At 37.8% G+C, this 24,694-nt stretch overlaps 1 protein-coding gene across 6 annotated transcripts in view; it reads right to left on the bottom strand.

The window, feature by feature from the left end:
* LIX1 (limb and CNS expressed 1) overlaps positions 1-24,616 on the bottom strand; it is a 59,970-nt gene extending 35,354 nt beyond the window's left edge. The window contains exons 1-3 of one of the 6 annotated variants that reach the window (XM_081826524.1): positions 20,177-24,616; positions 17,374-17,586; positions 14,027-14,839 (exon numbers count right to left, since the gene is read on the bottom strand). In XM_081826524.1, the coding sequence (XP_081682650.1) occupies positions 14,027-14,108 (82 nt within the window). In that variant the 5' untranslated portion in view covers positions 14,109-14,839; positions 17,374-17,586; positions 20,177-24,616. Of the gene's footprint in view, positions 1-9,458; positions 11,317-14,026; positions 14,840-17,373; positions 17,587-20,176 lie in introns of those variants that run through there. The other 5 variants (XM_081826525.1, XM_081826527.1, XM_081826529.1 and 2 more) reach the window with 5 other exon arrangements.
* Between the last annotated feature and the right edge of the window lie 78 nt (positions 24,617-24,694).

The raw sequence follows: 24,694 nt of genomic DNA, 5'->3' as shown, positions 1-24,694 counted from the left end.
TTTATATTTTTGAAGTAGAAAGAACAAGGTTCATGGACAATATCAAAGAAAATGCAAGCAGAAGCTCAAGTTCTGCTGAAGAAAAACACAAGTTTGAAGAGACGCCTCATTACACAGTTTAGTCCTTAGGAGCAGTTGCACTTCAGTGCTCAGCCAGTGATCCTGCCTTCCTTATTTCAGAACAGATTTGGGCTACCAAGCATGTGATATCCATCCCCACACCTAGTGACCCATCAGCACAAGTGCCCAGCTCCATGTTATTTTTTCCAGTCTCAAATGGCATTGTTCTAGTAGTAATTCTCTTCACCTCCTATTTTTATTCACACCTTCTCAGCAGCCAAAAGTATGCTTTAGATAAGGAATAAATGAATCAATCAATCCATCAATTAAATGAAATACCCACCCTTGGGACTATATTGGACTACTAGTTATTAATATTATCCTATTGTAGAGAAGCTGCTAGAAAAAAAATTTTATATCACTATCTCTGCTTCCTTATCTTCCATTCGTTTTTAGCCCTCCACAATCTGACTTTCTTCTACACTTTATTCCACAGAAACTGCTCTGGCAAATATCACCAATTCCTAATTTTCAGTCTTTATGTATTTGACCTCTAACTGCATTTTTACACAGCTAATCAGTTTCTTCTAGAAACTCTCATATCCCTAGGCTTTTCTGACAGTATTTGTCCTGATTCTGCTTTTCTGTTTCTAATTGTTTCCTCTCAAATTCTTGTGTGGGTTTCTCTTCCTCTGCTCACCGCTCGTGTTGACTTGAATAAGAATTTTATCCTTGTTTTTTCTTGCTCTCTTTCTACCATTCTCCTTAAATGACATAACTTATCTCCATTACTCCATCCACCATAATATAAGCTGACAGTTTCCACACCCTTCTCCTATAACTCCAACTTTGTTAATAGATACTTCGTTAGATGTGACACAAATTCAACATTTCCCAAGCTCAACTCATTTTCTTTCCCATAAACTCTTCTCTTCCTCCTGAATTACTTAGAAAGTAATATTATCACCTCCCAGTCACCTAAATCAGAAACCTGGCAGAAACCTTAAACTTCATGTCCTCTTTCCTTCCTAATAATTAATGCCCAAGTTTTATCAATTCTATATCCTGATGCCTCTCATAGTTCTCACTTCCTTTCAATTCATACTGCCATTGCTGCAGTGGTTCATATCTCACCAAATATACAACAATATCCTCCTGAATTCCATTATTCTCCTATCCAACCCAGCCTCCAATTGTTTCCCAGGTAATCTAAATCTTGTAGCTCATCAAATCACTCATAAAATCCTTCTGTGAGTTCTTCATTACCTACAAGATAAATAACTCCTTGGCAACGCATAGAAGATCCTATGTCTTGATGTGCTTTCTCATTCCATATTTCTCTCCTCAGGTCACCTTCCAGGCTTCATATACTTCCATGATTTCTATGCTACTGGCAAGCCCTTTACTTCCATTCCTACACGTAGAATGCCCTTTTCTCCACTGACTATTGTCTTCCTAGATGGCCTACTCATCTTTTAGGATTAACTTCCAGCATCAGCTACTTAAAAATAAAAACAAAAACAAAATATTCACTAAACCCTTGATACAGAAACTGCAGTGCTCGAAGAAGCAGCCTGGATATCACCAGGGGACTTGTTAGAAATGTAGAATTTCAGGTCCCCCCCCAGGCCTATTGAACCAGAATCTGCATTTTTAACAAGATTCCCAGGCAATCCGATGTGCATTGAAGTTTGAGAAGCCTTGTTGTAGGAACAAGTTGTTATTCTCATCTCCTTTATTATGTATCTATTATATTCCAGGCACTATGCATTTTCTCATTTAATTTTTACAATATCCCCTAGAAATGGGTATTATCATCCACAACTTACAGATTAGAAATTAAAGATGCTCAAGGTATAATCACACAGCTACAAAGTCTTAGGCCTGGGATTTTTAACCTACTGCTGTCTGAATGCACAGTCCATGCTCTTTGTTCATTCCAAGACATTCTCTAATTATGACAGAATTTAAGTTGTTTTCATGTGTGTCTACCTCTACTGGAGATGGTGCTCTTTAGAGGAAGAATTATATCATTTTTCCCACAGTATCTGGAACATGGTAGGAGCATAATAAATATTAGCGGAGTGTTTGAATATCATCAAAGTATAAGAAATGTGCTGCATTTGTGAGGCTGTTGGCAATATGAGGCTCTCCACAAGAATTACTTCACCTGTTTTCCCAGGGGCCATTTTTTTTTGACACTTGTTCTTGACAAAGTCAAATAAAGCAAAGGTCAATATTTGTATATTTTCATACAAGTGATATGACACGTTTCCAGCTTGGAACTATCCCATTGAATGAGTGGTCTCTGTCCATGTGAACAGGTATACTGATAACCAATCTTCAGCCAACACTTTGCTCTGGTTTAAAGCAATGGTGTAAATGCCCACTGATGTGTGCCTCAGAGAGGGCTGTGACTAGGCCTCCCACTCTGGTCCCTCTCTTAAAGTAAAGATGACTAGAGGAGAGAAATGAGAGGAACAAGAGGAACAAGAGGGAATGACAAAAGACTGAAGAGGGGCTTGGACTGGCTTTCTGGGCAGAGGGCCATAAGCAAAAGTAAAGGTCAAGTCTGTCTGCTTGATTGTGCCTTCCACCTTAATGTCAAGGAGCTATAGTCTGGAACATATCCTTTTTGGTTATGCATTAGTTCTCTCTAAGTTTAGTAAAGTTCTTTTTAAAAAAGTTTCTATTTTGTCTCAACGGACACTAAAGTAAAAGGGATTTATCCACAGCCAGGACAAGATAAATTGGTCATCCATAGTGAACCTGGACAAAACATGAGGGAGGTAATGCATCTGAAGCTGGAAACTGGGAGAAAGCAGGTGGCTAACAATTTGTCTGATGCTGGAGTCAGGACAAGCTGAACAGCCCTCCTAGTTCAAGGTTTAACACCCACAGGTGTTAACACCCACAGTTACCTTTATCAAGGTAACTGATGTTAAACTGGTAAAATTACTATAAAGAAGTAGAATATCAAATGGCTGAGACTAGGGATGTGGGAGGAAGTAGAAAGAGAATTGTTGGGGAGATCCTAAGAATAACAGCATGAAATCCAGTTCATTTTTGTGACTTCTATCAGTTTATAACATCTGGAGTAAAGAAAACAATTTAACCTCTGAATTTACTTTGCCCATCAAGCTTCTTAATCCATTGCATTGCCCCAAATTGCTTTCTCAGACACAAGTGATTGACTCTGATTATGGATTAAATTTTTGTGCCTCCTACCTCTCCCCTCCGTCCCCTACCCCCCAATTCATATGTTGAAGCCCTAACCCATAGGATGATGGTACTAGAAGGTGGGGTCTTTGGGAGGTAATTAGGTTTAGATGAGGTCATGGGGCTGAGGCTCCCATGATGGGATTAGTGCCCTTATAAGAACAGACAGAGACATCAGAGCTGCCTTTCTTGGCCATGTGAATATATAGCAAGAAGGCAGCCATTTGCAAGCCAGGAAGAGGTCTATCACCAGGAAGCTAATATGCTGACAACTTGAACTGGGACTTCCCTGCCTTCAGAACTGTGAGAAAATAAATTTCTGTTGTTTAAGCCACCCAGTCTACGGTATTTTGTTGCAGTAGCCTGAGCTGACTCACACAAACCTCTTTAGCAGTTTTGAATATTTTGTGTATCAACATGACAATTTGCAAAGTAGTTTATAGGCATTAATGTAGTTACTTTCTTTGTCACTGTGTTTTGAAATTTCAATGTGAGAGAGTTTTGAGAGTGGTAATTCAATCCCCAAACAAATCTCTCCTGAATGAGGTTTTTGTTTTTCCCTATCTCAAGTTTTCTTTTTGATTATAAAAAGGTGAGCATTAAGGCTTTCACAAAAGGCAGTTGACCAGTGAAGACATCCAACAATGTGGAATACCTTGACCATCCAACCTTTGACCTTCTCAGAAATCCTCGATCAGCTTCAGCAAAGCAGTATCTTTACTTGTCCCTGAATATATACTTTTTTTTTTTTTTAACCTGTACCTTGGTTCAAGTTCTCCCAGGAGTGTTGTTTCTGCCCCTCCCCTCTATCCATCCAATTTACTCCCAAACTTCAGAGGAAATACCATCTATTCCATCATGCCTTACTCACTGGTTTGAGCCCACATGAATCTCCTTTTCTGAGCTCTCATTCCATTAGTGGTCCTGGGTCTTAGCACTTAATCTCCTCTAAACCATGCTAATGAAATGGATGTGGTGTTCCAGGCTAAACTGATCAAGTCAGACTTGGCTGGACTTCTTTCTGGCCAGAGGAATGAAATGCCTTGTGATAACAATTCATCTTACAACATACAGTTTTCTATTACTTAACTCACAGCAGACTGTGAGAATCTGGAGGGCAGGGACTCTGGTTCTTTCTTCTCTTTAGCCTCCTTGGTACCCATCACAGGGCTATTCACCTACAAGCAACTGTTGAATTCACTTGGAATATAAGAAAACCACATTTCTGAACCATTTGAGTGCAACTGAATGAATGTGTAGTAAGTGAAGTCATTATGATTCCTAGAGGGGTTGAGACTTCCTTCTCGAATAGGAGGTTTCATGTATGAACTACCATGGTGCTCACACAACATGGGTGTGGTGGCGGCAGCCATGCCTCAGCTGGAGATGGAGTAGGTGCAGAAAGATCAAGCCTGGTCAGAGTAGACATGATTGTTTGTCACTTTCTAGCTAGGTCTTTATTTTCATAATACCTAGGGTTTAGGAAAATCCTGAATGGAGATGGTGAGTAATTTTATCTTGGAGTGCCAACCCTAATCCATTTATGTTGACTGCCTGGAACAGCATGTTGAAAAGGATGTGAAAGTAGCTTCTGGAATTAATGGAACAGAACACCATAATTAACCAGCACTGTAGCACTGGCATGGTTTATCTGATGACCCTGACCTTGATGATATGAAGTAAAAAAAAAAAACAAGTTCAAAACAGGCTTCTTCCCATAAACATTTACTGATTGCAGACATAATATATGCACAATATAATTAGTGCAGAAAATATTAGAGTGCTACATTGTAGAACAGAGATGATTTTAAAGTAATATATAAAACCTAAAAATTTATGGCACAGTACTTAAATCAATACAGGGGGGAAAGCAAATGAATGTGGGCTGAAAAATTCAGGAAAAATCTGCCCTGGAGGAAGGCCTAAGCTGAGCCACTTCAGAAGAATGATATCTAGACCATGATAAGAGAGAAGTTGTGCTCTCAAAGGAGTAAGCATGGCTTGACAAAAAGAGTAAGAATACTAATAATGCCTCAGCCAAGGAATTGTGTAAGAGGGGCATAGGAAAGGGGTATGATTTGACAGGAGACAGGATAAGGGGAGTTAGCTTCTTCTAATAACTGGAAATCAAGCCCACTGTCCTAGTGCCCTAGCTTTACCTGAGTGGGTAAGAATGGCAGGAGCACAGAGTCCCTTGCCCTTTGTCTTTGCCTAAGGTGCTGTGCTGCTTGTGGTGGCTCCATCCAAGAGGCAGGGCCCAGACACTGGGAGAGAATGTATGGCTGCTCTTGTAGATCTGGGTGACCCCAAGTAGAAAGTTTCTGGGAGGAGTTCGGGCATAAAAATCTATGAAAAGTGGGTAGGGGATGAGACAAGCAAGAGAAGGCTCATTTTGCAGCCTGGAAGGAGCACAAAGCCCCTTCAGACAAGATCATCAATATCTGGACACTCAGAGGGCTTTTATCCTACAAATTCAGAGCTTGGCATTTTCATGGACTGGATGCGATAAAGATGCCAATAGGGACACATGATTTATGTTTTCATATGGGCATTCTGAGATGTATAGAATGTAAATGCCCCATGGATTATTGAGTATGTTATAGAAGAGTCCTCAAATAGAGTCACTGGTTCAAACACAGTAACATGTGAACTGCATCTTGTCTCTCTACCTTCTATCAACCAGCAGGCAATTTACTTAGTAGTTAAAAGCAAGGAATCTGGAGCCAGAATGCCTGGGTTTGAATCCTGTCTTTACCACTGAAAGACACCTAACTAACTGCTCCAGTTCTATCTGTAAAGTGCAGTACTTCCTATACAGAATTTCTGTAAGGCTTAAACGGAAAATGCTCAGAATAGAGCTTCACACATAGTAAGCACGAGAGTGTTAGCTATTACTTGTGGTTAAAGAAGGTGAAGGAAGAAAGGAAATGGCATGATTATATGCTTGCATATTGCATCTTTGAAACTGACTATTCCTGGATTGGAAACCGTATCATTAAACATTCTAAAAAAGTCTACACATGTGAAAATTCTCTAATTTTACACATTGTGCTATTTACTTCCAAAATATGTAGAGTTCAGAGATGGAAAAGAGAAGGCTCTTTTGATATTATTCACTAATAAAGTCAAAGCTTCATAATAGCCAGAAAGTAAATGGATGAAATGCTACATCTCAGAATCTGGAAATAGGGATGTTTGTCCAAATTATTCACTTTCTAATGGATGCTAAAGGCAATAGAACTGCTCTTAGCAGAAACAATGAAAGGAACTAACTTTTATTTAAAATTAATGTTTAATGACTGCTTATGCTTCAGGAAAATAGAAACATAGTTCCTTGCCCAGTTCAATTACTTAATATGAGATTAGTCCTACATGAGAGAGTCATGCAAAAAGGGCTCTTAAAAGTATGTTATAAATCTATCCAGAAAAAAAGAACCACTTTGTTTTTGCCTTACAGAGAAAAAATTCTAGCTGTGTAAAATACCCCTTGCCAAAACAGTTAAAGACAAATTGGAAAGGTTACCATTTAAGGATAAATCATTAAAAGGCTTTCAAGATGATTAACATATTTTCAAATTGATTCTCTGCCTCCAAACAGATAGATTTATGTTATGGAATATTTTAATATAATCTTTAATTAAATCAGCCTTAGCAGGTGATATTTTAAAAAAGTTAATTAGTATTTTCTATTCTAGCAATTCGATCATGTACAACTTATTCTTGTCAAATGTGATTTCCTAGTTGTTTTTTTTTTTTTTTTGAGGAAAAATAGAAAAAGGACCCCCAAATAATTTAAGGGGCAAGCTAAAGGTGTGATGCCAATTTATGATTTGTGCCAAATGGGTTGTAAAATAGGGTATCTTTGGGTCTTGTGTTTGGCTTGGTAAACTCCAGGACACTGACCAAGACCTAGTTGTCTAATCATTTATAACCATCTTCGGGCCCTGCAAGGTTTTGATCAGGCTAATGGAATCTTGCTGACACGGCTTGCGTGTCAGGTCAGGTACAACTTGTAGGAATCTTGGGTCCCTTTTTCTTATGCGTAGATACTCTTTCAAAGATAGTTACAGCTACACTGCAGGACTGAGACAGCTTGGAGTCTTACTTTGTTCCCAGGAGAGGAACTTTCTTTTAGTAAAATGTTCCAGAGTCAGCATCTAGCTCTTCCAGCAGCTGGAAAGCTGGTTTTGTTTCTCCTTTCATTTGCTTTTTCTTTTCTTCTGCTCTGGTCCCACGTGCTTCCCTGAATACTTTTCTTGAGGGAATTATGATCCTTTGGGTTGTTTTACAAAGTTAACCAACCTCTTGGGAGATTGTCCAAAATGTGCAAAAAGTATCTCATTCTTTTTGGTTTAATTTTCACCTTCAAAATTTAAAATTGCTGAACTGTAAATGATTTGGGGGGAAACTTAAGTGACATTTTTTAAGATTTTATTTATTTATTTGACAAAGAGAGACACAGTGAGAGAGGGAACACAAGCAGGGGGAGTGGGAGAAGGAGAAGCAGGCTTCCCGCCGAGCAGCGAGCCCGATGTGGGGCTCAAGCCCAGGACCCTGGGATCATGACCTGAGCCGAAGGTAGACGCTTAACAACTGAGCTACCCAGGTGCCCCAGTGACATTTCCTTTTTATATCTTTGGAAGTACTGGGTAAATTTTTTTTTTTAGGAAGATAAAGGGGAGAGAATATGAAGGAGAGCAAGAAGGGATCACAACGACAAATTAAAATAAAAGATCATTAAGTGTACCAGAATTAAACAGCATCAACATGCCTCAGTTTCCATGTGTGGTTTATACATGCACCATGGTTAGATGATGTCATCCAATCACAAAAGCTACATAAAATAAAAACAGGATGTAATCTATTTAACCAATCAGGAAGTATATATCTTTCCCATGTTCCATCAGGCACTGACATTACACTGTATTTAGGAGACTTTGTAGGACTGTTGATTTTAGATAACTAATCAAAGATTAAAAAAATAAAAGCAAACACTGGTTGCTTTGCTGACCAATTCTGTTTAGTTAAAATGATCAATCTGTGCAAATGTGCCTTTAGGCTTACAATGTACTCTCCCTAGGAAAAGTCATTATAAGAAAGCCCTTCATGACTCTGAAATAGCTATCTAACTAGGGTTTATGTACAAGTTCAAGGCATAGAGTTATGCCCTAAAGAGCATGGTGCACGGCCTTTGGTGACCCACAGTTGAGGTTAGACCCTGAAGATGAATATAAGGACTGGCAATCTAAATTACTGTGCCAATGTGGTGTATAGAATGATTTAGCGTGCTCTACCATGGCCAACCCAAGACAGTGCTCTGGGCAAGTTGTCTGAGGTGGCTGTGTTAATTTCCAGAGCCCCTTCTTCCTCCACACTGTTTCATCTGGCTGTCAGTTTTACCTTGCATGCAATTAAGCTGTGATTAAGGTGTCAGTGGATTTTGTTTTAGAAGGTACAGTTTATTTTATAGTAAAGGAGAACACCTGACAATAGGAAAAATCTTCCTCCCTTCTTGAGAGGGAGAAAACCAACCAATCAGCAACCAAAAAATGTCTTTTGTGCACCTGCTAGGGAGGGCACATGGAAGAGCAAGATATGGCTTTGCCCTCCTGGGACTTCCAACTTAGGTGTGGACAAAAACATGCCAGCAAAGCTATAACTCATAATGCACAAGAGAAATGTAAACTACATAGTATAGGCTATGAGCGCCAAAGGAGTGGTGACTCAATGACCGGTTCCCACAGCTGCCTAACGGGATGAGATCAAAATAGGGATCAACTGATTATCATTGCAGTAGGAAAAAAAAAAAAAGCAAAACCATAATTCAGACAGCATTCCATGGACAGCAGAGAAAGAATACAGAGAACTACAGGGAGTGTAATAATTGACTATTTTGTCAATATTAAACTTTCAATAAGAATTGTTTTTTTTTTTCCTTTTTCTTTTAAAATAAGACTGTTTTAACTACCTTGACAGACTAAACTTACATGAGCATTTGAACATAGACGAAAAGAAGTGAGAGCCTTTGGGGTTAAAACTTCAATATGAAATGTATTAAATACAGAAGATTCTTTTATGAAGGTCTTCTAAAGTTGTCTTACATTTCTTAAATCAATCTGTAGCACATAATCAGTAAAACCGTATCATTTAAACAGAAAAATCATGACTTAGAAACTCACCCTTGTGCAGCTGTATCCTATTATGGCTGTAACTTAACACATGAGTTTCAGAAGTTGTTAAAGTTGAGATCAGGCTAACAAATCTTAACTGTTAAAAAAAAAGCCTACAGTGAGATGCGACAGCAGACCATGAAGAAGGACTAGATTTGATCACAGGTTGAATGTCGATCATAGTTTATTTTGATTTGTTAAATCTTACTTATATATTAAAAAATAAATGTATCAGGACAGATGGCCATTAAGTGATCAAGAGGCCACTTATTATTTTTTTTTTCCATTTCGAAAAAATTTTCCTCTGGGGCTGAGACTTTCAGTATTTAAATCTATCAAATGTATATATACTGAAAAAAGGATTAGAGAACAGTGCTTATGCCACTAATAGCTGAACTGAAATCTGCATTTGTCTCTTAGTATAATTAAAATAAAACTAATTGTATCCTGTAATAAAGTAAAACTAGCATTTGAATAGGCTTCAGTTCACAGTTTAGATGCTAAAATTATCAAAATTCAAATTACTGTAATTAAGATGCAGTTGTTAATCCAAAAAAAGCTAGTGAGCAGTGGAGGGTTTGTTTTATTTTTCCTTAACCATATATTTTTAGGCGCACTTTATGTGGTGGAATGCAATGCAATATGTGAAGAGATTTTACTGCACAAGTACCTTCAACCCTTACATCCTACTCCATTCCTTTCTGTGAAATGCAAAAACCATAAATGTATCATCAAATTTATAGATTTCAGATAACTACACTAAAAAGCATGGGATGGAGAAAATACTTTACTCCTGAGGATTTTTGCTCTCTTGGGTTGCATACAGCCAGATTCATGATTACTAAGATGTTTTTAATAGCTCTATAGTCTGGTCCAATTTTTCCAAAGGGTAAAAATATACTTTTTGAAGTATTCACCTATCTGATATAAATAAAAACTTTCATGCAGAAAAATGTTTCCTAAATGGAAATTAATGCACCTCAAATACGTGAGAAATTTGCTTCTAATTGTACAATGTTTAGTAACGGTTTCTTCTCACTTTTTCATTATGAAATTTGGGCAAACATATTAATGAAATCTAACATCACTTTATCAAGTCAATGCTGGAAACCAACAGATTCTCAAGGCTTCAATGACAATGAAGATCATTTTTTTTAACAATCTGTTTTAGGAAAGTTTGCCTTGATTTTGGCTTTCAGTTAGTCAAAGTGATTTCTCACTACAGGCATGTTTACATTCGCAAATTTTGCATCTTGTGTGAATGGGCAGGAGGACAAGAGGATTTCTGCTGTTGATAAAGCTGCAATTCTTCCTAACTTAGTATCAGGAAGTGTACCTCCAACACATGTCAATATAATATTTTTCCCAATGCAACATAACGCCATAAACTTGCAGAAATAATCTAGCATCACTGTTAACGCCGATGGCTCCCTGTTGCCTGCACTTCTGCGTGATTCCACCTGCCTTTACAGCCTTGTCTCCACCTTCCCCAATGCACTGTTTTTGTATTGCCTGATAGGTCTTTGGACAAGCTCTTTTCTCCTCAAAAATGCCCGTCCCCTCCGACTCTCCTGTCACTGCTTTTAGGATAGCTCATCTTTGGTTGTGACACATGACAAATGAAAAGAAACTGGATGTTGAACAAAGCCAGGAATGGAAGGCAACATGGAGCTATGCCTTAATTTCCCTGCAAAGAGATTCTGTCTGGTGGTTTGGAGACTCCTAGAGCTACTTGCTACAAATTTGAGACATTTAGGCAGTGGAGAAAAACAGTCCAGTGTCAGTTTAGATGAGCAAATTTCAAACTGAGAGCCCACCTTCTTTAAAATGTCTTTCCATTATTTTTCATTTGAAATGTGAAATAGTTCTGGAAAAAAGCAAAAAATTGTTATAGAATTCATTTCCTTCCAGGAAAGAAAATAAAAAAACAAAGCGCAACTACTGCCAGATGAACACCTTGTCTAAAACAAATGAGAGATTTAATGCATTGCAAAATGCCACCTGGAGGGCCTCCTTGGCAGAGAAAAGCATCCAAATAATATCTCCTTAAATGAATGTAACTATCCCCATGTGTATCGGTCTCAGACTAGAAAACTCCCTGGGTGCTTTTCTTGACCAACTTGAAGAGAAAATTCAATTTACAATTGCTTGTTTTTAAATAAATCAAAAGCCACTGAAGGCAAAAAAAGTTAATCAAATGATCATTTACATCCCTTGTATCATGTGTTTCCAAAGAATGAAAAGAGAAAAAAACCTGCCCTTGCATTTATAGAAATTAAGAAAAGCATTTTGAGAGAGAGAGAGATTGAGAGAGAGAGAGAGAGAGAGAGAGAGAGTGTGTGTGTGTGTTAATGCTCCTTTGTTCAACTGTCCTGGGTTTTAAAAATTCTTGGATTGGCTTTTCAACTTGCAGGAAAGCAAGGTAGCAATTTTTCTTAAGGATTTGGTAGTGATGTACTCAAGTGCTTAGCTCTGTCCTCCTGGCAGGGAGACTGGATTGGGGTGGGGGAAAAGGGGCCACGAGTAACTAGGAGGAGAGGAGGCTGCTCAGAACCTGCTGTTCAGGGCTGATGGCAGCTTTTTACAAGCTGTGTAAAAGATGAGTGTGGTGGCAGCAGCTATGGGTGTGCAAAGAAAATGAGTCCGTGTGCTAAACTCTGGCACATGCACGACAGGCTGCCAAGGCATGGCATAACCCCCAGGCAGACTTTTGATGTCCTGCCCCAGAAAGTGAGTAAGCCTGTTCCCATTTATTCCATGAGGATGGTGAGTGGTTGGATGTTTCAATGTTATAAAAAGTGCTGGTACAGAAATTTGCCATTTGGCTTACTTTCATTTAGTCATTTTTCATATTAGAAACACCTGAGTGGAGAGGATCAGCTGTTTAATACCTACACCTATTAAGCCAGGTAAGCAGTTGCAGAGTACAGCCCATTCCAGGGTAAGCACGCAATGCTATCTGATCAAATTTAGGTTCTGTGTTAATGAATGAAATATATGAAATAGGACACTTCCTTATCTTTCCATATAAAAGAGTTCCTGCAAAGGTCTGGATGACAGAACATAATGTATGTTTTATTTTAATCCCTTTTCTATTTTATTCTCTCTCCTAAACTGTAAACAATTGCTGGGGTTTAGTTAAGCTTAAAAAGTGGACCATATAATTTCAGATTAAACTTCTTAAATTCACAAGAAACTCAGTGAAAAATTGCTCCTTTATTTCTTTTTACTGCTTCTACTCTCCAAACCCGCAGCATAAGACCCCTGGTTCTATACAATTTATCCAAAGGTTTGAGCAGGTCAAGAGCCCTTTTACCCTTCACTAGTGAATTCAGTGCTATTGTAGGAGAAAGACATTCTTTTCTTCCCTTTTCACTTAAAGAAACACACTAAACCTAAATAGACTCCAGGCTAGTTTGGGAGAGGAGTGATTTTTATTTGTCTAGCATAGATATTGACATATGATTGAAGACAATTTTCAAAAAGACAGAAAGAAGAAAGGAAGATAGGAAGGAAGAAAGGAAGGAAATAAAGTGCTTTAATATGCCATTAAAGGGCACATTGGTAACAATTTCTAAGAAGAAAATTTTATAGAATAAAATGGCCTAACATTTTTTTCTTCATCACACATATGAGAAATATAAACTAAAAGGACATCTGGAAACTAACATTATTCAGCAATCAGAGAGCAAAAATCCAAGCATTGATGTTTTGATGGAGACAAACATAACAAGATTCACAAAGAAAGCTGTAACTTATTGAAGAAAAAAAAATTCCATATGCATTTTACCTTTTGGGCAGTTCCATAGCAAAATTCTATTTCAGAAGCCCTTTGTAATATGAAACTCACTGTAGATAAGATACAACATGAAGATAGTCTGTTTTGCAGCAGCAGGAAATCAAATTGGTTCCAGAAACTAAGTTACATGACAAATGGTTTAATAGTATTGCTAGAACTGGAGAGCTTGATTGAATTATTTTTCATAATCATTAAAAAAAAGGATTTTGAAATAACTTTGCCATAGCTGTTTGGATTTTTTTTTGCGGGGGTATGTTGCAGAGGTGGGAAGACTCTAATTTTATTGGCCTTTTAACTAAAATGTTATAATTTGTTACCAAAATTTAAGAGCTCACTGGTGATTTGTTGTTTGCTTGCAACAAAAATTTTCAGACACAATACTTGATTTAACACAGTTAATATACGTTATTGAGGATTAAACAGGTTAACAAATACAGAATATTTATTATCATATCTAAGTTATTTTTAGTTTTAATCTCAGTAGCAATCAGCCCTGCTTTATTTAAAAAAGCATCTGGAAGAGTTCATTAAGTCTTACGGCAGTCTTGTATTTTAGGAAAGACTTCCAGTTAGTAAGATGTATCACTGACAAAATAACCCAGCGACTAATACCCGTAGGTGAAATGAAATCATTCTCCTGACTGTAGTCAGGAACAAGTTAAATTTCACTTAGACCACAGTTCACGACTAAAGAGATTTAGGAGAAATCACACTTAAATAGGATGTGACTAGACGTTTAGGACTATTTTCAGAAAACTTTTTCCCCTTCAGTACTTACAGTCTTTGAAGACGAGAGCCGGGTCTCTGTGAGGCAAGACTTGGGCAATGATGTGTCTCAGGGATTCCAAGGTTCTGTCCATCTTGGGTTTGCCTGTGTGAGCCTACTGCACAGTGTCCTCATGCCTGAATTCTTGCAGTCCTGGACTGAATTTGTGCAGCTCATTGATGCACAGGATTACCAAAGAATCCCTTTTAACATCTGCCAATCAGACATTTCCCAGAATCTAAAGACCCCTCAGGGGGCCCTCCTCCCAGGCTCACTTATCTTTGTTGTATGCTGAGCTAATTAGCTCTAAAGGCTGGCTGACAGGCGGGTTCCCATTGCTTCCTTCTGTTAAACACACCCACCTACAGGCCAGCTGGGGAAGCTCGCTAATCATGGGACCAGCTTTCCTCTCCAACCAGATTTTGCCTGAATGGTGTACAGCTTTCTGACTTGGGTATTTCTTTTGGTCCTCCGCCTTCAAATGCGCTGTCCCCAGTATAAAATCAAGAAGGTTATTTCTCAAGGAAATTACTTTAGTAACAAAGGAATTTCCAGTTAAGAATTAGTACAAACTAAATTTTTCTTTGGTAAAGAAGTGCTATAAAGATTATGGGTTATGCTGAGTGAAATAAGTCAATCAGAGAAAGACATGTATCATATGACCTCACTGATATGAGGAATTCTTAATCTCAGGAAACAAACTGAGGGTTGCTGGAGTGGTGGGGGTGGGAGGGATGGGGTGGCTGGGTGATAGACATTGGGAGGGTATGTGCTATGGTGAGTGCTGTGAATTGTGCAAGACTGTTGAATCACAGATCTGTACCTCTGAAACAAATAATACATGTTAAAAAAAAAAGAAAAAGAAGATAGCAGGAGGGGAAGAATGAGGGGGGGAAATCGGAGGGGGAGACGAACCATGAGAGACGATGGACTCCGAGAAACAAACTGAGGGTTCTAGAGGGGAGGGGGTGGGAGGATGGGTTAGCCTGGTGATGGGTATTAAAGAGGGCACGTTCTGCATCGAGCACCAGGCAATGAATCATGGAATACTACATCAAAAACTAATGGTGTAATGCATGGTGATTAACATAACAATAAAAAATAAAGATTATGGATATCGTCAGGGACCAGATTACACTTTCTACTTGAATTCAGGAGCATCTTTTTGGGAACCAAGTTTAAATTTTTTCCCTCTCACCCAAGTTATAGTAACTTCTGATGGGTAGTGGCAAGCAAAACTTTGTGCACTGTCTTTTGGCTTGCCTGGGAATGTTGGTTTTCCTATTTATCCTTCAAGGCAATCATTCTCAGGATTGAGTTTAGTGAAATCTGATACCACTCACTTCCTTTCAGTTCATGGTAACTCTTTCTATTAAAATTTTCAGGAGAAGCAAAAATATATTTTTCAAAAGAATATAGTTACTAAAATATCTTAACAGATTTTAATAGATTTCTCTATTTCCCATACCACTCACAAGATTAAATAGTTTTTCCACAGGAGACATAAATATAAGTCATGGGATTCCATTGTAGTAATTAAGATTTATACCAGATATAAAAGAACAGATCTTAATGGCTGTGATCTATGTTAGTTATTGAAGACTTATTGAGGACTACTCTACTTTTACTTATTTTTCCAGAGTAGGCACAAGAGAGTGCTCTCCAATGTTCTTTCCAATTTTGATTCCATAATTATGTTATATTACATGATTTACTGAAAACAGTTCTTTAGAGACAATATAAAAGTAAAATGTTTTGCATATGATAGGCTTCTTCAGCTAGTTGGTAGAAGGGTGGGCTTAATAAAAGGAAACAGAAGAAATGGGGCTGTAATAATAATTCTTATCATAATGACTATTACTTAGTAAATGCCCACAGGGAGTGTATGTTACACACAACAGAGACATGGGGCTGCCCCACTGTGCAAAGATACTATTAAAAAAAAAGAACTTGAAAGAAGTAGCACTTTATGTTAAGACACTTATTTAGGGTCTCAAAGTGTACTTTACATGGGCTGAGCCAAATAAGAGATCATCAGTATCCTTGCCATTCATGAGTTAAAAGAGAAACTAGATGGTTTGTAGACAAAAAGCCTATTACTATACAGTGATTGGACACAATGTATAAATGAATGCAAGTACTTTCAGTGTGATACTAAATTGGAAACCAGGATATTTAAGGTTCCCATTAGAGGAACAGGAATTCTCAAAGGAATGAGACTGATAATATAAAAACTGGTTGATGCTCAGATTTCAATCAATAAATGGACTTTTTATGGGCATAAATTTAATTCTAGCAGTACATAAAAATATTTTGGTTGTTTTGTGTGGTGGAACACTGAATTGAATATTAGTAAGATCTAGGATTTGATTTTTGATACCTGTATAACTTTGAAGAAGTCACTCATCTCTGGGCTAACAGTTCTCATCTAGAAAATCTGGGGGCTGAGTAGGATGCTTTCTTTCAGATCTAACATCTATGATTCTGTGGCTATATTACAAATGACCACAAATATTATCACACATTTTCTAGCCTTTTAAAAAGTCATACACTTATTTCCTAAAAGCTGGACTGGTCTTCAAATAGATCACTTCTAATTCCACAGTAAACCTCATATCCTTTCAACAATATGAGAGACACAAATTATAGGGTGAATTCAAAGATACTCATCACTAATGCTAACTCAGAGTTTGTTAAGAAAATTAATCTCAAATTTCCCCAAGATTTTTCTAAAGAAGGCAAACTATAAGAGTCTGCTTAGAGAACCCCAAAACAGCTTTGCAAAGATAATTCTATAAAAGTATCATGATCTTTACTGAGTTATATTTTAAGAAATGAAAAAAGAATTCTAGAAAGGGGACTGTACAACATTCCAATTGGATAGTATAGTTTCTTCTTTCGGATCAGGTCCAAAGCTTCAGCAGAAATTTTCCAAATCCTCTGCTAAATGTTTCTTCCCCTTGTCCACCCATAAAGACTGCTCACCTTAGAGTTCTGATGTAAGACATAAAAAAACAACTCAGTGGTTTCTCACTATTCTCTTTGATGCAGAAAGTACCTGAAGGAGATGGAAAAGCTTAAGAAACCCCTATGCAATATGTCTACTTCCATACAGATTCTATGGGTCACATGCTAGATTTCACTGTCAACCTCAACCATCTGTAGGCCCATGCCAAAAGAAAAATTCAAGTATTAAAACAAGGGTAGATGACTACAGTGAAAACCAAAATGTTGTCTTTACACATCCTGTTAGAGTACTACCCAGAAGTGTGAGAAATGGCATCCAACTGACATATTTAGTATTCAAAACTTATTACCCAATGGTAAAAGAGGAAGGCTCAGGGCAACAGCACACTTACTAAGCTTCCAGGGAGTACAGAACTCCGAAAATGTAAGAAATCAAGGTGGTAGGGCGCCTGGGTGGCTCAGTCGTTAAGCGTCTGCCTTCGGCTCGGGTCATGATCCCAGGATTCTGGGATCGAGTCCCACATCGGGCTCCCTGCTCGGCGGGAAGCCTGCTTCTCCCTCCCCCACTCCCCGTGCTTATGTTCCCTCTCTCACTGTGTCTCTCTCTGTCAAATAAAAAAAAAAAAAAAAAAAAAAGAAATCAAGGTGGTATATTTTGCACCATTTCATGCACAATGCAACAAAAAAATCTATGGAAACAGTAATTTTGCTGGCAAGGAAAAGAAAATTCATTCCTATCACTCCAGTAACATTTTTGTTATTAAGTGGCTCATTACAGGCACAAAAAGGGTAAGGAAGTGGGGGTCACCAATTGAAATAACATGCAGCATGTTAAAACACATAATAAATGCATCAAAGAATCATCTTTAGTTAAAAACAGGAGAGAACCTCCACTCTTCTCCTTGCCTCCCCACTTCATGATCTGCTCTGTCCCGGAGGAGGAGGCTGGAATAGGTAAACCAGGAGAATGGGCCTATAGGTGAGGCTGTAGCGAAGAGGATGAAATTCCAGGCATGCAGGCATGCAGACTCCCCAAAGAAGAGGCCTGCAGTAACTGAGCCTGAGCCAAGTCATGGCTACTCATCTCTAGGAACCAAGTGACTAAGGGATGGGGAAAACAGATTGAAATTTAGGAAGATTATCTTCCCTGAAGCTATTTCTTCACTTACTTGCTAATGTTTTTTTAAAAATTTACAATTTGAGATAAAGTAAATAAAATGAAAAAGAATTAAAGTCATGTAGTTAAGTAGAGAGAGTATATCCTTTATAAAAACAATGGGAAACGACTGATAGCAGCTCCTTCCAGATTTCAATGGGAGATAGGTGAAGGGAGCTAGAAGGGCCTAAGAGCTGGATTGGCAAAAGAGGGTCAGGGCTGTGAGCAGGACTGTTTCTAGGGGTATGTCGGAGGGTGAAGAAGGGCAAGGCCAGGAAGAAACTGACTTTGCAGAGGTAGTGACTAATGACTATTTAGTGTCAGCTAAACAAAGCTGAAGAGATCAGTAGGAAGAATGAACGGCTGGTTAGCATCAACTCTGTTAACTCTCAACTGGGAAAGGACCAATGAGATGTTTGAATCAAGGTATTTATGAGAAGGTCAGTTAGAAAGGCAACTTCAGACAAATTAAATTCAAAAGACACAGGTAACATAAGATAACTTTATCTCAGACATTTTTACTTTGATATTTCACTACATTTAGGAAATCATCAACAAGTACTAATCTGTTTAACTACAGGAACAGATAATTAGAAAATTGATTAATATCCAATTTATAGGTTAAAAGAATGTACATCTCCTCATTTTCATACAATATTACAAAAAATGCTTTCTTAAAATAATATCCCTCCCCACCGGATAAAACTGCTAGTGAACTGCTCTTTATCCTTGTCAGGGTAGTCACTCTTAACCAGAAAGCACAATGGAAGTATACCTATTTATCTGAACCTTCTGTTATTATATATTATATATATTTGGGGGCCTGAATGAGCCCATGCCATCTTGACTGTTTTAAGTAAGCAATTACGCAGCCCTGTCTTGGTATTTGGTCTTGAAGAAAAGTAAAAATTGATTCTTTAAGAAATACTACAGAGGCCAAAGATCTCACCAGAGGAGGTTTTACTAGATGACAGGTTAAATTTTCAGGATAAACTCAGAGATATTTAAAGGTAAGGGAATTTGAATGTTCATTTATAAGATTGGAGATAATGCCAAGCCCTTGGGTCATTAGATAGGTGTTCTGTGAAAACTGAACTGATTGCCTTAACTGTGGCTGGCTGACATCCAGCATAATATATATTTTGAAAAGAATAGCTTAACATGTTGGGGTGCCTGGGTGGCTCAGTCGTTAAGTGTCTGCCTTTGGCTCAGGTTATGATCCCAGGGTCCTGGCATCAAGCCCCGCATCGGGCTCCCTGCTCCGCGGGAAGCCTGCTTCTCCCTCTCCCATTCTCCCTGTTTGTGTTCCCTCTCTCGCTGTGTCTCTCTCTGTCAAATAAATAAATAAAAATCTTAAAGAAAAAAAAAGAATAGTTTAACATGTTTTGTTTTTGGAGTGAATTTTTCCAGTGGCCTTTATAACAATATTTTCTTTCATATAAGGTTATCTAATTATTGGTTCCTCTCCCCCTCCTTGCATTTTCTCACAGGAACCATCCCCCTACGCCACCCCACCCTCACCTTCTGCTGTCTGGGACAGGAGTTTATTTTCCTGGGTGTTCAAGAAAAAACTTTATACAAGTTGTGGCTATAAAGTGATCAGACTGATCCTAAAAGAGGTGTCTGAAACTCCAGCTGAGTCTTTGAGCCTCTCCTCAAATGAAAAGAGTTGAGGTCTTGTATAAAGGAAGGGCATGCTGGGGGATGAGACACACGTTTACATAGGCCAACTGAAGCTACATGTTTCTGGAGGTATGAGTTCTTTCAATGTTTAAATCTTTGCAACAGTGATGAGCAAAATAAAATGAAAACCTAGACTATGAAAAAAATTAATACTATTAGATTAAAACAAACCCAGGAAGAATGTTTATTGGTTGTAAATAAACGACTTAAACCTGAGATTAGTTGATGGATATGTTAGGTTCAAGCACAAGCTGGTAATTTCCTAGCTCCATATATTTTAGATGAAGGTTCTTGTAAATATTGCATCATTAGGATACTCTTAATTCAATTCAGGCTATATTTATGGATATGCTTACATTAAGATAAAAGCCTTGTGCCCATCCATTTCACACTGTAAACTATAATTTCCATTTCACTTCCCGTGCAGTAACTACCAGAGTACTGCACTTAGCACGCATCCTGTTGACACAGAAGAAATATTTCTTTTCAAAATTTGTTTAAAGGAAACAGAAAACTGTATAGAAAGGGGGCCTATTTTTCCACAAAATGAAAACTAGGGGAAGACCAAGTTAGAGAATATAATATATTCTTCTCATCCTCTCTAGGTGCCTCAGTATTGTTGAGCTCAAGGAAAAAGTACTGCCCCCCACCCTAGCACCCTACTCCGCTCCCACCTCCCCATGAAAAACCAGAAGTGTTCCACTCAGGGCTTCAGTCTATTGACAAGGGTTTTCTTGGGCCTGTGAAAAAATGAAAGGTTTATCATGGAAAAAACAAACAAACAAACAAACAACAACAAGAAACCTGTTTTCTAAAAAGGGAAGAAATTTTGTGGCGGATAGGACTCAAAACCTGGACCTGGTTGTAAGGACTGTCTCCTCTCATACCTCCACACCAGGAAGACAAGTCAAAGTTTGTGGACCTCGGTGACTTTGCAGAAGAAATCCCTGGGCTAGATACAAAGTTCCAAACCACTTGAGTACTCTGGTTTTTCTACCTTTTTGCCTTTCTGGTATGTATCAAAAATTCCATCTTTCTTCCCACTCACTCCCAATCCTATTTACTCCATGTGACTTTGGGCAAGTAATTTTACATCTGAAAATACTTTCTCATCTCTAAAATAAAAATAAGGTAATCAAGAATCTCTATACCTCTAGTATAATAGGATTCTATCCCAGACTGTCTTAACCTTAATACCTAAAATGACTGTGCAACATTTTAGCTTCTGTTCAATTTCTTCCAAAAAATTGTCTAACGTTGACAAAGTTCCCTTAGCTCTCCCTCCCACCCCCTTTATTATTTTTAAATTTTAAAAAATTTTTAATTTTTAAAGTAATGTCTACCCCCAACATGAGGCTTGAATTCATGACCCCAAGATCAAGAGTCACATGATTGGGGCACCTGGGTAGCTCATTTAAATGTCTGCCTTTGGCTCAAGTCATGATGCCAGGGTCCTGGGATAGATCCAGGCCCTTGAAAGGTTCCCTGCTCAGTGAGGAGCCTGCTTCTCCCTCTCCCTCTGGCCCCCCCAACCCCGCCCTGCCTGCTCACACATGTGCGCGTGTGTGTGTGCGCTCGCTCTCTCTCAAATAAATAAATATGTTAAAAAGTAAAAGTTGCATGATCTACCAAATGAGCCAGCCAGGCACCCTCCCAACACCTTTAAAATCAAATCACTATAGTGCTCAAAATCTACAATTGCTCCTTTTGCAATACATCGTTAATTCCAAAAAAATTTTCAAAATCATTTTTAATTTGTTCCTTTGCTGCATAACACCCTTTTCCCAACTATAGCATATTACATCCATCTTCTACATGATTTCCTCTTTGCAAGGTCATTTTCAGTCTCCTTATTCAACTAAATCCCTCTTCCCCACAACTCACCAAATTACTCTGGCCTTTCACTTACCCACTGTCCTTGGAAGTTCCTCAGCATGAGATCAATGGTACCAGCCTCTTTAGTAGTCTACTTTGTACTGTCATGTAATTGTTGCATGTTTATTCTTCTCTCCAAACAGTGGAGGCTTTCAGTCAACAAAAATTTTATCTTAAAAATCTGTATGCTCCCCCAATATCTTTAGACAACATCAAGCATTTGCAAAACTTATCTGAACATTGTATTTTTTCCCTAATGTAAGCCAAACCTCTATCAACAGCAGTTAGAGTAAGCATTTTGTTTTTTGATTCATTCAAGTGGTTACTTTTTTTTAATGGAAGCATGTTATATTGTGACAAATATTCCAAGTATTTTGTTATGAGGCACTCTTATTTATGAATTAAGCTATAATCTGATTCTAAATGTTATAAAAATGCTAATTTTAATATCATTATTTATAATATATATTATGTATATATATTATAAAAATATAATATGAAAATATTTAAAATATAACAGTATTAGTCACTCATTGCAAGTGTTGTAGATTTTGGAGTTATTCCCACACTCCCAGTTATTACACAACTGTGTAAGTCATGGTTATTCTGAACTTTACCTCATTCCCAGCCTTCTACAGTTGCATAGGATGGTTGAGACCTTCATACAGCAAATCAAGGTCAAACTAAGATATGGTCTGATGCTCTCTAGGGAGATGTTCTGAAGAGAGATGAAGAACAATGGAGATGGTGAGCCTTAGTCACTCAGAATATTGAATGTGACTTGAAAAAACCTACACCTCAGGGTAGTGCTTTCCCTGGGAACCTAATGAACTCATCCCACCACCTTGTGGAAGTGGCTGATAAAATTCTAGGGCAGCAGGTTTACGTGGTAAGTTCTTTAATTAGGTAACTCTTTTTTTCTTAAAATTTGCTGAGTACGTGACTAAAAGAGTGATTATCTTCTGGTTAGTACCCTGTAAAGATCTATAGCATTCTGGAGAAAGCTCAAAGACAGCCAGCTATGCACCAAAGAACAGACCGATGGCTACCAATTATCACAGTTATTTAGCACAAGTATAAACTACATTATCTTGTAGGAAAAAGTTATTTAATAGGAGCAACAAGTAGAGGATGCAAGCCTACAAGTAAAGCATTTGTATGTCTAGATAAAAACGACAGTGAAAGGATCATGGTCAAAATATCAGTGACCTTGGAAATAGGAAAGATTCCTCATGAATCCTCCTTTTGGTAACCTGAAATCATTTGAGCAATACTTCCTAACACATAGCACATATCAGGCACTGTGCTAAGCTCCTTATAGGTGTTAATTTTTACAGTAACTCTAAGACAGGCACTGTTAAATGTCCTTATTTCACAAATCAAAAAAATGATGTTAGACAAGCTACAGAAAGCAACTGACGTTTGGGAAGTGGTAGAACCAGGATTTACATTTGGAACTCCCAGACTCAAGTGTTTTATTAGTAATCAAAGTACACGCTTTGACTACATTAGTAGTACACTTATATTGTTTTTGCTCATTATTCACTATGGATGTTTTAAAACGTGAGGGTTACATGCTGTCTGATAGGGCAAACTGACTTCTAATTGATGGCTACTCAAAAACATCTTTTAGAAATTGCTGTGATTAGACACTGAGTAATTTGTTTAGATTTGTGTATTTGACTGATTTGTTCTGAAAACCACAGGAAATCTATTAAGAATAAGAACTATGTTTATTTGCCTTCAAAGTTCCTTAAGTAGCAGCATGTTTTTTATGTAGTAGGTACCAAAAGTAGACTCATCAACTCAGTAAAATTGAGGATGAAGTCATATAGTTTTATTCCCAGTTTACCTTTGACATTCCAAATATGTATTATAAGATACATATTCTGTGGTTCTATTAAGCTGTCTCCAATACCATTTTATGCTATTAAAATGCTTTAAAGTAGATTTATTTAGTAAATGCTTTAAAGACACATCTAAAATTCAAAGCTAGGTAAACACTTCCCAAATTAGTATAAGTTTATTTTCAGGGGAATTGAATTAGATATTTTCTTGCATCTCCATTATTAAAGGTAATGTATTAGATGATAGGTCTTGCAAACAGTAGAATGAATTTTACAAAGGTGAGAGGGAATCTGCGGTCTTTATCATTCTTGGAAATAAATCTGTTTTTTTTTTGGTAGATCATCATCACAGATGCAAGTAATTTTAGGACATTCTGTCTGGTGACCATGGAGTGACTGCCATCTAGTGGCCATTTTCCACCATAGGCGATGCCCCTTTTGGCCCATTGGGCAATGCCGAGGGGTCGAATTCATCATCAGGTACATACACTTTGGCACCCATCTTCACATCTCACTGGATTACACAGTCTTTGAGGGAGGAACCATGTCTTACATATTTTCTTTCTTTCCTGTACTAAAGTATTTGTTACTATCGAAGTGAAAACATGTTCTGGACCCACCCAGCTAAGAGAATTAAGAGATAAGTTTTCATTCCTCATTAATTCTACCTCCTCACACCCCTAACTCTTCTACTTCTGCTCAGGCCTGCATAAAAACTGGCAAATGTGGAAACTGTGGTGAGACCATAGCAACTTTCTGTTCCCATGACCGCATTACCAATTTAAAAAGCAGAAAATAAAATTATGCATTAGTGGCTGACCCTTAATACTGGAAACTAAAAAAACAGATGACAGTAGATTCTTTCAATGGTTAAATAGAATGCAACCAAATCATTAGAAAAGCAGAAAGATAAACATTACAATTATCATTCTAATAGCTACACTTTAAGGAATGTTTATGAAGTGCTGGGCGTTGTTCTAAGTGCTTTCTGTGCATTAACTTATGTAGTCCTCAAAACAACCCTACAATGTAGTTAGAACAAAAAGCAAAAAAAAGTGGTATTTTTTTTTAAATACCCAAATATTTCTAAAAAAGATTATTTTGAAAAACAGATTTTAGCGGATTCACCAGTCACCTAAAATACTTGAGAGA

The sequence above is a fragment of the Leptonychotes weddellii genome, chromosome 7 (assembly GCF_054177405.1).
Source record: "Leptonychotes weddellii isolate Sample4059 chromosome 7, ASM5417740v2, whole genome shotgun sequence".
NCBI classification, from domain to species: domain Eukaryota; kingdom Metazoa; phylum Chordata; class Mammalia; order Carnivora; family Phocidae; genus Leptonychotes; species Leptonychotes weddellii.
This window is presented reverse-complemented; position numbering and strand designations above follow the sequence as displayed.